This window comes from Coturnix japonica, chromosome 19 (assembly GCF_054131305.1).
Source record: "Coturnix japonica strain WE chromosome 19, WE-NBRP24, whole genome shotgun sequence".
Classification (NCBI taxonomy): domain Eukaryota; kingdom Metazoa; phylum Chordata; class Aves; order Galliformes; family Phasianidae; genus Coturnix; species Coturnix japonica.
The window spans coordinates 6316001-6328003 of record NC_140681.1 but is presented as its reverse complement, the minus strand read 5'-3'; the positions used below and the strand labels follow the sequence as shown (position 1 = coordinate 6328003).

The 12003-nt window shown below is 51.9% G+C and overlaps 2 protein-coding genes across 5 annotated transcripts; both read right to left on the bottom strand.

Moving 5' to 3' along the window:
* Nucleotides 1-2938: 2938 nt before the first annotated feature.
* Nucleotides 2939-7065, bottom strand: MANBAL (mannosidase beta like). Of its 2 annotated transcripts, none has more exons than XM_085520295.1 (3): nt 6964-7065; nt 6388-6581; nt 2939-4308 (listed from the first exon to the last, which is right to left on the bottom strand). In XM_085520295.1, exons 2-3 carry the CDS (start codon nt 6535-6537, stop codon nt 4201-4203), a joined length of 258 nt encoding a protein of 85 aa, XP_085376421.1. In that variant the 5' UTR covers nt 6538-6581; nt 6964-7065; the 3' UTR covers nt 2939-4200. The 2 variants fall into 2 exon arrangements, with proteins under 2 accessions (XP_085376421.1, XP_085376422.1); XM_085520296.1 differs by lacking the exon at nt 2939-4308 and adding an exon at nt 5479-5949.
* Nucleotides 7066-7609: 544 nt separating this feature from the next.
* LOC146757832 (uncharacterized) lies at nt 7610-10466 on the bottom strand. Of its 3 annotated transcripts, none has more exons than XM_085520284.1 (4): nt 10171-10466; nt 8335-8438; nt 8179-8260; nt 7610-7967 (listed from the first exon to the last, which is right to left on the bottom strand). In XM_085520284.1, the coding sequence occupies exons 1-4, from the start codon at nt 10231-10233 to the stop codon at nt 7860-7862; spliced, it is 357 nt and encodes a 118-aa protein (XP_085376410.1). In that variant the 5' UTR covers nt 10234-10466; the 3' UTR covers nt 7610-7859. The 3 variants fall into 3 exon arrangements, with proteins under 3 accessions (XP_085376410.1, XP_085376411.1, XP_085376412.1); XM_085520285.1 differs by having other exon boundaries at nt 10020-10203; XM_085520286.1 differs by lacking the exon at nt 10171-10466 and adding an exon at nt 8551-8642.
* Between the last annotated feature and the right edge of the window lie 1537 nt (nt 10467-12003).

Here is a 12003-nt window from a genome sequence, read left to right as displayed (position 1 = left end):
GAAAGGCAGGTGCTTTCCAATTCCAAGTCACTCTCACTGAGTACTTCTCCTGGCTCACCCATGTGGGCACATCTCGATTTCTCGTTACAAATGCACAGCTACTTTTGTGCTCTTTTTTGTTGACCTTTAAGCAATTTCATCAGGAAAAATCAGAACAGCTGCCCATGGCTTCCCCCTTCAGGCATGCTGCACACAGACGGTGTGTTGCAATGCCCGGTGACACCGGTGCTGCTGCGTTTCTCCCCACGGAGCCCCGAGGCTCAGCCCCACAGCTGTGTAGTGCTGGGGAGCCCCCAGTGCCCCATGAAACTTAAAGTGGTTGGTTTGGAAGGGAAATAAAGATCGTTGAGCTCCAACTCCTGCCCTGGGCTGGCTGCCCCCCACTGGATCAGGCTGCCCAGGGCTCAGCCAGCCCAGCCTTGGCCATGTCCATGCAATGGGCACCCATGACTTCTCTGGACAAACCATTCAGACCTGTTTATGAGCCCCATCCAACCACTCTGTGGGGCCCCTAAAATCTTTCTGCAAAGTGAGAGGGGCCCTTTGAGGTCCAATGCTCGGTTGGTCCTGACCTCCTCAGCCCAGCTGTGGATTTATAACAAAACAGCCATTCATCTCTGGCCAGCTTTATTTTTAAGCATCCCTTTGGCGAGCGTGCATTAAGTCTTGTTCCACAGATTCCGTTCTTGAGGCGAGCTGCACTTTGCTCACTGCAAATTCCAACTATATTTGTAGGAATTATTACTATGAATAACACAATGGTGGTGTTTGAGTCGCCGACAGATGCGGCAGAGCCCTCTGCTCTGATCTTTTCAGGAACTCAAGCAGCTTTTTGGCATCCCCACCTGGAGCCATTGAAGCATGAAGCCAGGAGCTGGACACAGTGGTCCTCACAGGGACCCTCCAGCTCAGGAATTCAATCATTTTACAATCACTAAGCTTGGCAGACTTGCAAAGAGTGTGGGTGTGACAGCAAGCAATAAGCATGGCCAGCATCAGGAACCCATGGTTATGAGCTTAGGGCTGGTTTAGGTTTGCCAAGCAAGGGGACTAATGCTGGGATCCTTCTCTCCAGCCTGGAGGCTCTCACACAGCAGCATGGTTCTGTGTTTGGCAGGTGGGTTGGACCCAGGCTGTGCAGGAATCAACCGGGCTCTGCTTCAGCTGCAGTCTGAGGGCCTTTGGCTGCAGCCAGCTGCTGTTCACACAGGGTACAGAAAGCTCCAGAGCCACACAAGGGCCTTCAGGCTCCAAGTGAAACCCCACAAGCTGAGGGGAAGGAAGTGAACATCCCCAGAGGTGGGGACTGCACAGCACTGATGTGTGGTGTTAGATCAGGGTGGGCGATGAAGTTGGGAAGACCAACAGTGAAAGATGAGAAAAGCAGCTGAATTTAAAGGAAGAGATGTGAAACCAACAGGATCATCACCCTGTAACTGCCAGCCCAAATAAGGGATGTTTTGACCAGCAACTGCTCTGATCCACTTAACAAAAGCCACAAAACCACTCCATAAACTTAGAAGAACTGCTCAAAGCCACAAGCTACAGGTACTGGAGGAGAGCAGGACCTTTGCCCTGCAGTCACTGGCAGTTTCAGAAACACCAAAGCCGACACTGGTTTGCTTCCTTATCTCTTATGGGACGGCCCCAGACAAAATCATCCCTTCTGGTCTGAGGATGAGGAGGGTCAGATCCCTTCAGAGCACCAAACCTGGCAGCCAACCTCATCACCAAACAAGCGGCCGGGATCCAAACTCCAGCACTCTCCATTCATCATCCCACTTCTTCACTGCAGTCAGTCTGATGCTTCATGAGATTCAGAAGCAAATAAAATCAATACAGTCATCTCGATCCCTTCAGGAACACGCTGTGAGCAACAGAACACCTTCCTGGAAGAACTACCTCCATGAACAGAGGCAGCGACCACCTCCTCCCCTCCTACAGCCTCATTGCTTTCTCCTCAAGTATCAACACACGGAGCCTCAGCTCTCCCTGGCATCAAGGCACCAAAGGGCTCTTTTCATGTTTTTTACACCAGGCTGGGAAAGAATCTTGGCTTCAAAACTTCCCGGGCAGCAAGAAGGAAGCATTGGTTCTCTTCACAGACAGCCTTGGCTCTTCTGCTGCTGCCAATGGGGAACATCAGCAGAGAGTATCTCCAAAGCAGAGAGAAGCACATGTATGAGAATGAAAGTAAATTAGGTCTGAGCAGGATTAATAGAGATTTAATTGAACTATGTGAACTGGAACTCGGGTCACGAGCTGCTTATTAGCCTGCCTCAAGGGATCATGCAGCCTTCACTGGAGGAGCACAAGGATGCACTGTGAGTGGGACGGTGTGTGGTCAGAGAGGGAGACCTGCTTGAACAGTCAAAAATGGAACAGAAAAACTGCTTGAGATGGATGCCTGGGAATTTGAGGACTTACCGCATTGTCTTTCCTTTCCTCTTCTGGGGAGGGAACTAAGTAACACCATCCAGAGCTCACCCAGCTCACTGCTCCTCCTGCTGCCCAAGCGGCTCCCAGGCAGCTCCCTGCTACAGCCACACATACCAGGGAGCCTACAGAAATCCCCATTATCAATCTACCAAATCCACATCTAATCCCCTGCTCCTATTAACAAACACTGCCTTTATTTTGCTACCTCCACGGGGGCTCTTGGAGCCAATATCCCTCATGAGAGGAAATTAATTAAGACATTACACCGTTTCCTCTTTCCAGGAAGGTGGAGGTGTTCTGGCACACATTTTGCTGCTTCCAAGTCAAGCACAGACACACACATGCCTGAAAGTATGAGCCAACCACCTTCACACAGATCGAAGGAGCTGAAAGGCCTCCCCTAAATGGGTCACTCTCATGAACAGGCCATGGATGTCCCTGTGTTTCTATAGAGTCCCAGCAGCTTTCATAGTAAACATGCAGAAAGAGGCAGCACGACTTTTAAAGTTACTTTTGTTTTAATTTGAAACAAAGATTATATATATACAATTTCAACAGAAAATAAAATAAGTAAGATACTAGTAATTATTAAAGGCATGCTATAAGTTCAGCTAATAATCAATATTGAAACAGGTATTGATCTGTTAGGAGCCAACAGCAAATATAGCACAATCCCACCTCCCCCACACAAGATGAAACCCCAATATCCAGGAATTCCACTTAGCAAGGAGTCATTCAGCCTCAGATCAGACAGGAGGAGAAGCTGCTCTGAGTTAACAACCACACAGGGCTCATTGCTGACTGGCTCTTGGCAGTGGAAGCACTCCTGTATTTTGGGTAACGTGTGCATTATTCTTTCAGTATTTGTACTTCTCTTAGAAGAAAGCAACAGAACCAACGTTAGGGAACCTGCAGGAGGAAAGGATTAAATAAAACAACTACCATCCTCATTTGTGGAAACCCACAGCTCAATATTAGTCCTTATTGTTGGTGTGAGATATTTTTGTCATGTTTCTTTGTCCTGAGATCTCCAATCAATTTCGGTGTGCTTTGGTCGCACATGCTTTGTTCTGTTCTCCTCATGCTGCCCACCTGACTCATCCACCAACAGCAAGGGAGAGAAGCAAACATGGTCCTTCTCACACTGATGGTTACAGCAAATGTGCTGTTAGGCTTCTGGTAGAGAAAAAGATACAGCACAGCACTGCTGCCGTACCTGGGCTCGCAATGCATCTGTCAATTGAGGATGGCAGTCTGTATGCAAAAGGATGGCAGACTTGCAGCCCCACCATAGAACCCTTTTCTTCAAAGCCACTGTAAGCCCTGGGGCACCTACCACAGCAGGTTCTCCTCCCATTGACTCATTCGTGATCAAACAAACCAAGCAGTGAGCTGGCATCAGGAAGCTCCAGATGCCTTATAGAGACTCCGTGGCTATGACACCACCTCTCTCTCCAGTCCTGTCTAGCCATATTTCAGGCTAACACTAGACCGTCCCTGGCCTTGAAGAGACAGACCCTGAAGGAATGCAGTGTCTCCAGCTCTTGCCATACATCAAGTCCCGAATAGGTGAAGTCCTCTTTGCTGCTAATGTATTGGAAGCCCTTCCCTTCTGGCTTCCTTAGTTCCTCTCTGTAGTCCACGAAAGGGAAAGCAGGGCCAGGCCTGAAAACCAGAGCACGCAGCATGTGTCCTTTGGTGCACCTCTGAGGAAGCATTCCAGGCGATTCTGCTGTCCTTTGTGCCTTCCTGCTCAAGCCCTTATCGTTTCTTTTTGCTTTCCTTCTTGGCTTTCTTGCTCAGCTGAGCAGCACTTGCCTTGGGTTTCTTCACCGTCTCCCAGGTCTTAGACTCAAAACCCTCCGAGTCCTGCAAGAATCAATTGGGAAACAGTCAGGGAGCTTTCTAACAACGGGCTGATGCCCAGCTCATTTCGGGCATTTATGTGAAAGCAAAAATATGTAAGTGCTGGGTATCTCTGCTGGAATGCATCTGTATCAGCTGAGCCTACATTTAATAAGACTTGAGCAGCATCATCCCTGATTCCTCTGCATGTGTTTCTGGATGAGTGTGAATTCACACACAGCCTGTTACCACAGAGGTTGTTATAAGATTAAGTGCCTAAAACAGGCTTTGTAGAAAAAAAAACAAAACACCCCCATTCTAACAGGAGGACAAAAACCAACACTAAACAACAATTAATCACACCAGAAAAGGGAGAAGATATCACAGAATCACCAGCATGTGTTGAACCATTGAAAAGGTATTCCTGCCAAATTTTCATCCTTATCACGTGCGAGACAAAAGGTAAGCCTCAAAACAGCAGTCAGAGTGTCACATTCTGAGCCTTTACACCAAGACCAAAATCCAGGCAGGGCACTGAAGGCAAAGCTCTCTTCACCTGGACTAACAAGGAATCCTAAGGTATAGAGCTTGTTTCCTTCAGGGGAGATGACAGATAATATTTCAGCCATGGGAAATAAAGTCTGGTTATCTGGTAAAGACACGAGGGAACAGCGCCAGTCTCATTTGAGAAAGCGCACACACACACAGATTGCCTCCTTTCATTAAATGCATCTGAGTATAAATATTGCTTTAGCATCTTGGTTCTAGCAGTCAGAGCTTGCCAACTGGGAAAGGACACACAGAAAACGGCAGAGCAAGATGTGCTAGCTTCAAGCTTCCAACACAGAGCACCAGATAATAGAGGGGGAGGCACGCATCTGACAGTATCCTTTAATCAAAGAGTCCTGTTCAATCATCTCTAAAGTCACTGGGCTATTACGGTTCACATCTATGAGGCTTCCCAAGGAAAGAGAGTTGGCTGCCTTTCCAAAGGCTGTAATCAGTGCATGGGGAGCTGTGAGGCTCTGGAGAAACAGAGCAACAAGCAGCTATTACTCAGGTTTGTAGATTGGTGCTGCTGAGAAGTGAACACTGATGCCTTCTGCTGTTCAAACCAAGGTAGTCTCCAAAGCCTGAAGCCTCCAAAACAAAGAAGCTAATCTGTACCTGAACCTAAGCATCATTCCTAAGAAATGGAGTTTCTCTTGTTTATTGTCATGTGAATTAATTACATGGACAGGAAATCATGGGAACAGTGCATATATGGAAAGATAAAAAATAGAGCATACAAACAACCTAAACAGAAACAAGCTTGTCAGTTCTATCACATTAATAGGAGGAATGAGGGCCAGAAACCCCATATCAAACAAAGCAGTCACCATTCTCAAAGAACAAGCACAAGATATTCAGTATCTCAACTAAATTCATTGAGGGAAATGATGGCTGCAAAGGAATAGAGTAGTAACAGAGAATCAGCACCGGCAATTGCAGGCTCTGCTTCACTGTAGACCACATCACTGAGGTCCAATTTTAACTAATGGGAAGGTGGCATCATAGTCTCCTGTCACATGAAAAATTCACTTAAAGCTTCAGCTGTACAACCTCAAAGAGCAAGTCTGGAAGCCAGTACTGTAAACAGCCAGTAAACACAAAACCCTCCGAGTCCTGCAAGAATCAATTGGGAAACAGTCAGGGAGCTTTCTAACAACTGGCTGACAGCTGCTTTGGGAGCAAAAGGCACCTGACCGAGCAGCTTTGGGGGCCAGCACAGGAAATCGCCTTTCTGACCTCAGGAAACATTAGAAACTCCACCTCTGTCTAGTTCCCAAAAATCCCATGCAAACCAGAGCCTAAAGTCCTCTCCTGCAAGGCGGTCCGTGCTGGTAGGGTGGACCCTCTGCCTGGCAGCTCATAGGGAGCAGCAGCAGCTGCAGGATAGGATGAGCTGGCAGCTCAAGGCTGCTGGCGTGTGGAAGGAAGGACAGAACCAAGTGCGGCACTCTCAGCAGTGCCGGGGCACACTGCCGTAGGCAACAGCTACAGACGGTTCCCTCCCAGCCCAATGCATGAGCATTCCTATCAATCTCACACAGCGCTACTTACTGCCTTAGGGGACTTGGAAACTGGCAGGATGATGGCCAGCACACACAGGAGCTGGAAAAGGGCTCCGAACAACAGTCCGTAGCGCAGCACGTTCTCCAATAGCGTGGGCTCAGGGATCTCAGGTGGTGAGAAATGCAGTTCAGCAGCCATAGCGCAGACAGCTGCGGCTCCACTGCGCTCACAGAGGCTGCCAGCTGCAAGGAGGAAAAAGGTATCGTTAGTCTCAGGCACTGCAATGGGGTTAATTCCTGCTAGCAAACATTTCCAGGCTGACTTACAGAGGTGCTGGGAAGATATCCAGGGCCGACTGACCCGAGAACAAAGAGGGACAGCAAGCCTGCATTTCAGTTGCCTTTGCCCGCCTGCCTAGGAAAAGAGCCCTCAGCCTTCAGTACTGCTGCACTTACAGGGGAGGGGAAGAGAAGCAAGAGAGGACGGGTGGATGTCAGATAAGGGAAGAGCTTAACAGGCAAGAATAAACCTATCCCTGAGCGCCAGCACACACGCATGGCCACTGCCTGAATAATATTAACACCAATGTTATTCACATTATTAAAGTTACCCATCTTCACGTACCTGGTTGTGGACGTATTCGCGGCCCTGCTGCTGCTGTGCGCTACAACGCCAGCCCCGATCCCCGCCAGCTGCCGGCCCCGATCACCTTCCTGCCGCCGCAATGGCGCCGCGGCCCGGAACTGCTCCCGCCGGCACCAAGCGCTTCCTGCCCCTCCATCCCCCGCTCCTCCCCGCTTCCCAGTAAAAAAAGCAACAGACAGTGCATCCAGCCCCACTCCCAGCCCTGCTCTTCTCACCATCCCACCCACACTTGAACTCCTCCTTGTGGGTAGAGGAGAAGCTGAAGCGCAGGACATGGCTGCCCACATGCAGCCGGGCTTCCCATTGCAAACAGCAACAGACAGTGCATCAGAACCCTGAAAAGCCAACAGGGAAGAAAGACAAGCTCAAGGCGCAGGGACACCTTTCTTCCTCCCACACTGCTTTTGTTTCTCTCAGCCCTTGGAGAACAAGGGATGCTCACAGTCCGTCACTAGCATTACCAGTTGGGCTGAAAGGCCACCAGTTGGGAACACCAACACGGAAAGGTGGGACAAGCAGCTCCATTTGCAGGGAGGGACGTGAAGCCAACCACATCATGGCCCTGCGATCACTAGCCCGAGCCAGGCACTGTATTGAGCAGCTACTGAAAGAGGCAGCACCACTATTCAAATGTTTGTTTCGCTTTTATTTGCAACAAAGAGATGCTAAATGCATCCAAAATACATTTCAATATGAAATCAAATAGGCGGGATACTGGTAATGACTAAAACTTGCTCAGTTCCTCTCCGCAGTCCAGGAAAGGGAAAGCACGGCCAGGCCTGAAAACCGGAGCACGCAGTGTGTGTCCTTTGGTGCACCTCTGAGGACGCATTCCAGGCGATTCTGCTGTCCTTTGTGCCTTCCTGCTCAAGCCCTTATCGTTTCTTTTTGCTTTCCTTCTTGGCTTTCTTGCTCAGCTGAGCAGCACTTGCCTTGGGTTGCTTCACCGTCTCCCAGGTCTTAGACTCAAAACCCTCCGAGTCCTGCAAGAATCAATTGGGAAACAGTCAGGGAGCTTTCTAACAACTGAAAGGGAAGAGAAGCAAGAGAGGATGGGTGGGTGTCAAATAAGGGAAAAGCTCAGCAGGCAAGAATAAACCTATCCCTGAGCTCCAGCACACACGCGTGACCACTGCCTTATTAATTCTAACAGCAATGTTATTCTAGCCATTAAAGTCACCCACGTTCACGTACCTGGTTGTGGACGTGTTCACGGCCTTGCTGCTGCTGCGCTCTACAACGCCAGCCACGGAAATAAAGAGTGCAGAAAGCTGATCTGTTGAAGACAGAGGAGTGAGCTGTGCTTAGCCGACACTGCTTCAGAGCACGCTTACAGTAAGGCACACCTACCTTACAATGGCCACGCAGGAAGCTCCAGACACAGCTCCAGACTGTTTCCATGAAGCATTTCCCAATTGCATTTCACAGCCACTCACGCTCTGCTCCTCGACAATCTGCAACAGAAAAGTCACAAGATGCAAATCCCATCCCTCGGAGATGTCACAGACCTCCTCACTCATGGAGCAGCACTCGTGCCATTGGGTGAGAAAGCAGACGCGTGCTTACCGAGTGAGCGCTGTTTGCTGCCAGCTGCTGGTAGGAACCCACCTAACTCTAAGTACGAACACTAACCTACGCCTAACTCTAAAACGGGAACAAAAACCTACACCTAACAATAAAACATGAACAATAACCTACTCCTAATTAAAAAACATGAACAAGAACCTAATCCTAACACCTAAACTAACTAACTAAATCTAACAATAAAAACAACAATAAAAACAACAATAAAAAAACAACAAAAACAACAAGAAAAACAACAATAAAAACAGGGTTAGATGGAACCGGGGGCCCGCAAGGTCTCAAAGGAGGAGCTGATGTTAAATGAAGCCACCCGGCTAATGCCGGGGGCGGGGGCCGCGCAGACGGTACGGAGCCCAGCGCCTGGACCAGCGATGCTGCAGCTGAGGTGGTACTGCTGCAGGGCCTGGCACGGTGGTGTGGTGCCAGGCCAGCTGTGCATCGGGGGGATCCACCTCCATGGGCTCATCCTCAGGTGGATCCACCTCCATGGGTTCATCTGGAGGTGGATCCACCTCCATGGGCTCCACAGAGGTGGTCACGCGCCTGGTCCAGGCGTGATGGCAATGGGCTCCCTTGCCTGTCTGCTGCCTGATGGTGCTGGCAATGGGCCCCCTCCTCCTCCTCTTCGACCCCGCGGTCCCCGGAACCATCTTCCCATCTAAAGGGTGGGTTTCCTCCAGCCTCGCTCTCTTAGGCCCGTACATGGCTGTTACCGGCCGTAGATCTAAGAGGCGAGTGCGTTGCGTTGGGCAACGGTGACCAACGGTGACCAAGGTAACGGCTGTGGCCAGGGTTCTAACATGGCGGCCGCACTGCTGGCACTGCTGGCACTGGCGTTCCACATGGCATGAGGAGGGGGCTGGAGGACAGGGCACGGCACGGGAGCCAGAAGGCACTGCCTGTGCCCAGCGGGCAGCCCTTCTCTCCGCTCAGCAAGAGGGCACAGACGAGCTGGCCCTGAGCAAAGGGCCCTCGGCCTCCTTCATCCTCCCCCTTCTTCCCCAAGGGAATCTCTTGGCGCTGCCATACGCAGCACGCAGCACCACGCTGATCTGATGGGGCTCCTGAGCTCAGCACCAAGAACAGCAGGCTCCAAAGGGCACCTGACTACGCCTGCCTGCTGGGACACACCAGCTCTGCTCTCCCTGTTCCAATCCAGAGCCTCTCCTTGTAACACCTCCGACTCCATTTGCATCCACTCACTCTCATTACATCCCACGTCCACACACGGGGCCACGCTGCCTCACCGACCCTCAGTGGGGACCCACAGCCGTACAGCACCATCAGCACAGCAGAACCGGGCCGTGCTCCTGATGCTGCCGCTTGTCCAACCTCCCTCTCGCTGCCCCCATTCTGCTCAGGCAGCCGGTCCCAGCAACAAACACCAGCACAGAACTGCAGCCCCGACTCGTCCCGCTCACCGACAGCCAGAGCAAGGACATGTTACACACCTTCCTTCAGCTCCACGCACTCGCTGGCACCGCACGCATCGCCTCTGCGTGCCGCAGCACCGCCAGCTCCTCCCCCGACATCCCTCCACGCCCCGCACCGCGGCCCGACCCCGTTGGCGGCGCACACCCCGCTCCTCCCGGCCCCGATCACCTTCCCATGGCGCCATGGCCCGGAACTGCTCCCGCCGGCACCAAGCGCTTCCTGCCCCTCCATCCCCCGCTCCTCCTTTCCCTTCACTTTCCATCCGCGCTCAGGACGCACATCTCAATGGAGGTGGCTGCACAACATCATCAGTGCAGGCAATCGATGGCTCGTGCTGCGCTTCACTGCCTTGTGCTCCTCGGTGCTCTGCTGTGCCCTTTCCTAACCCCGCAGGATCACATCTGCCATCCCCTGCAGCCCCTGTGCTGTGACCAACGCGATTTGGGCTCGGGCCCATCGCCCTCCCTGCTGCCGGCCCTCCCCCGTGCCCATGTGCTGCACCCACAGCGTCTGCCCCAGCCCCACAGCCCCGCCGCCTCCTGCAGGCAGCACAGCCCCGGCACCGGGCTCGGCCCCAGCCCCGAGGTGCTGCTGCACAGGCTGAGCCCAGACCCACAGCTGAGATGCAATGATCGCTCATCAACATTTCACAGAATCACAGAGTTATCAAGGTTGGAAAAGACCCAGGAGATCATCCAGTCCAACCATTACCAATACTTCCCAGCTAAATCATGTCCCTCAACACAACATCCAAACGTTTCTTGAACACTCCCATGGTCAGTGACTCCACCACCTCCCTGGGCAGTGCATTCCAGTGCCTCACCACCCTTTCCGAAAAGTAATATTTCCTGATGTCCAGCCTGAATCTCCCCTGGCGCAGCTTGAAACCATTCCCTCTAGTTCTATCATGTCTACACGAGAGAAGAGGCCAACCCCCAGCTCACTACAACCTCCCCTCAGGAAGTTATAGAGAGCTAGAAGGTCTCCCCTGAGCCTCCTCTTCTCCAGGCTGAGCAATCCCAGCTCCCTCAGCCGCTCCTCATACGGCCTGTGCTCCAGACCCCTCACCAGCTTCGTAGCCCTCCTGTGAACGCGTTCCAGGGCCGCAATGTCTTTCTTGCAGTGAGGGGCCCAAAACTGAACACAGTTCTTAAGGTGCAGCCAAAGAACTCAAGCAAGAGGGAAGTTTGCTGGGCAGTTGGTACTACGCTGCATTCTTGGTCGTGGAAATCCCAGGGTCTGGATCTTGCAAAAGAAAGCGTATGAAAATGTCATCGCTCAGCAGCAATTGTCCACACCTGGAGTCAGCTGGAGAGATAACAAAAGAAGAATTGATACAGAAGTCTCATGGCACCTGTCAGGACTGTAAAGTTAGAGGACCCAACCTTTGGGCATGCTTGGAGAACAGATGTCCGTATGTTGGCTGTGGTGAGTCCCATTTGGTTTCTCTCCTTTGCAACCAGCTCCTTTGCTGCACCCAACCCGACAATCCTCTCTTCCATCTCCAGCAGCACTGCTTATTGTCACGCAGGCAGGCAGGCAGGCAGGCAGGCAGCAGGAGGCAGTGCCTCGTGGCTCGCTGTACACAGTCCACCGTGCAGGCTGGTGGAAGGTGCCAGGGTGCCCATTGAAAATGGCCACCAGACACTCTTGACATCCAGCCTCTCCTCTCTGGGCTCTGGCTCAGCTACGTGCCCTTGCAGCACCCTGGCACTAAACACGTGGCGCTGCCCATCATGAACCATTGGAGCTGAAGCAGCGCAGCGCGGCTCGGGGTCCTCCCATTTTACAGCTCAGCTCTGGGCTCAAGGCACGTTCGCCTGCAGCCCGCCCGTTGCCCTCTCCTCCAGCCCCACTCCCAGCCCTGCTCTTCTCACCATCCCACCCACACTTGAACTCCTCCTTGTGGGTAGAGGAGAAGCTGAAGCGCAGGACATGGCTGCCCACATGCAGCCGGGCTTCCCAGTGCAAACAGCAACAGACAGTGCACCAGAACCCTGA

What these genes read in the sequence shown, in the direction of transcription:
- LOC146757832 (XM_085520284.1), bottom strand. Translation starts at nt 10,233, where the DNA reads ATGGAGGGGCAGGAAGCGCTTGGTGCCGGCGGGAGCAGTTCCGGGCCA. An exon ending in TCCTGCGTGGCCATTGTAAG is followed by an intron (nt 8,261 to 8,334) that starts GTAGGTGTGCCT and finishes TGTCTTCAACAG; the next exon opens with ATCAGCTTTCTGCACTCTTT. An exon ending in GTGAACACGTCCACAACCAG is followed by an intron (nt 7,968 to 8,178) that starts GTACGTGAACGT and finishes TGATTCTTGCAG; the next exon opens with GACTCGGAGGGTTTTGAGTC.
- MANBAL (XM_085520295.1), bottom strand. Translation starts at nt 6,537, where the DNA reads ATGGCTGCTGAACTGCATTTCTCACCACCTGAGATCCCTGAGCCCACG. An exon ending in TTTCCAAGTCCCCTAAGGCA is followed by an intron (nt 4,309 to 6,387) that starts GTAAGTAGCGCT and finishes TGATTCTTGCAG; the next exon opens with GACTCGGAGGGTTTTGAGTC.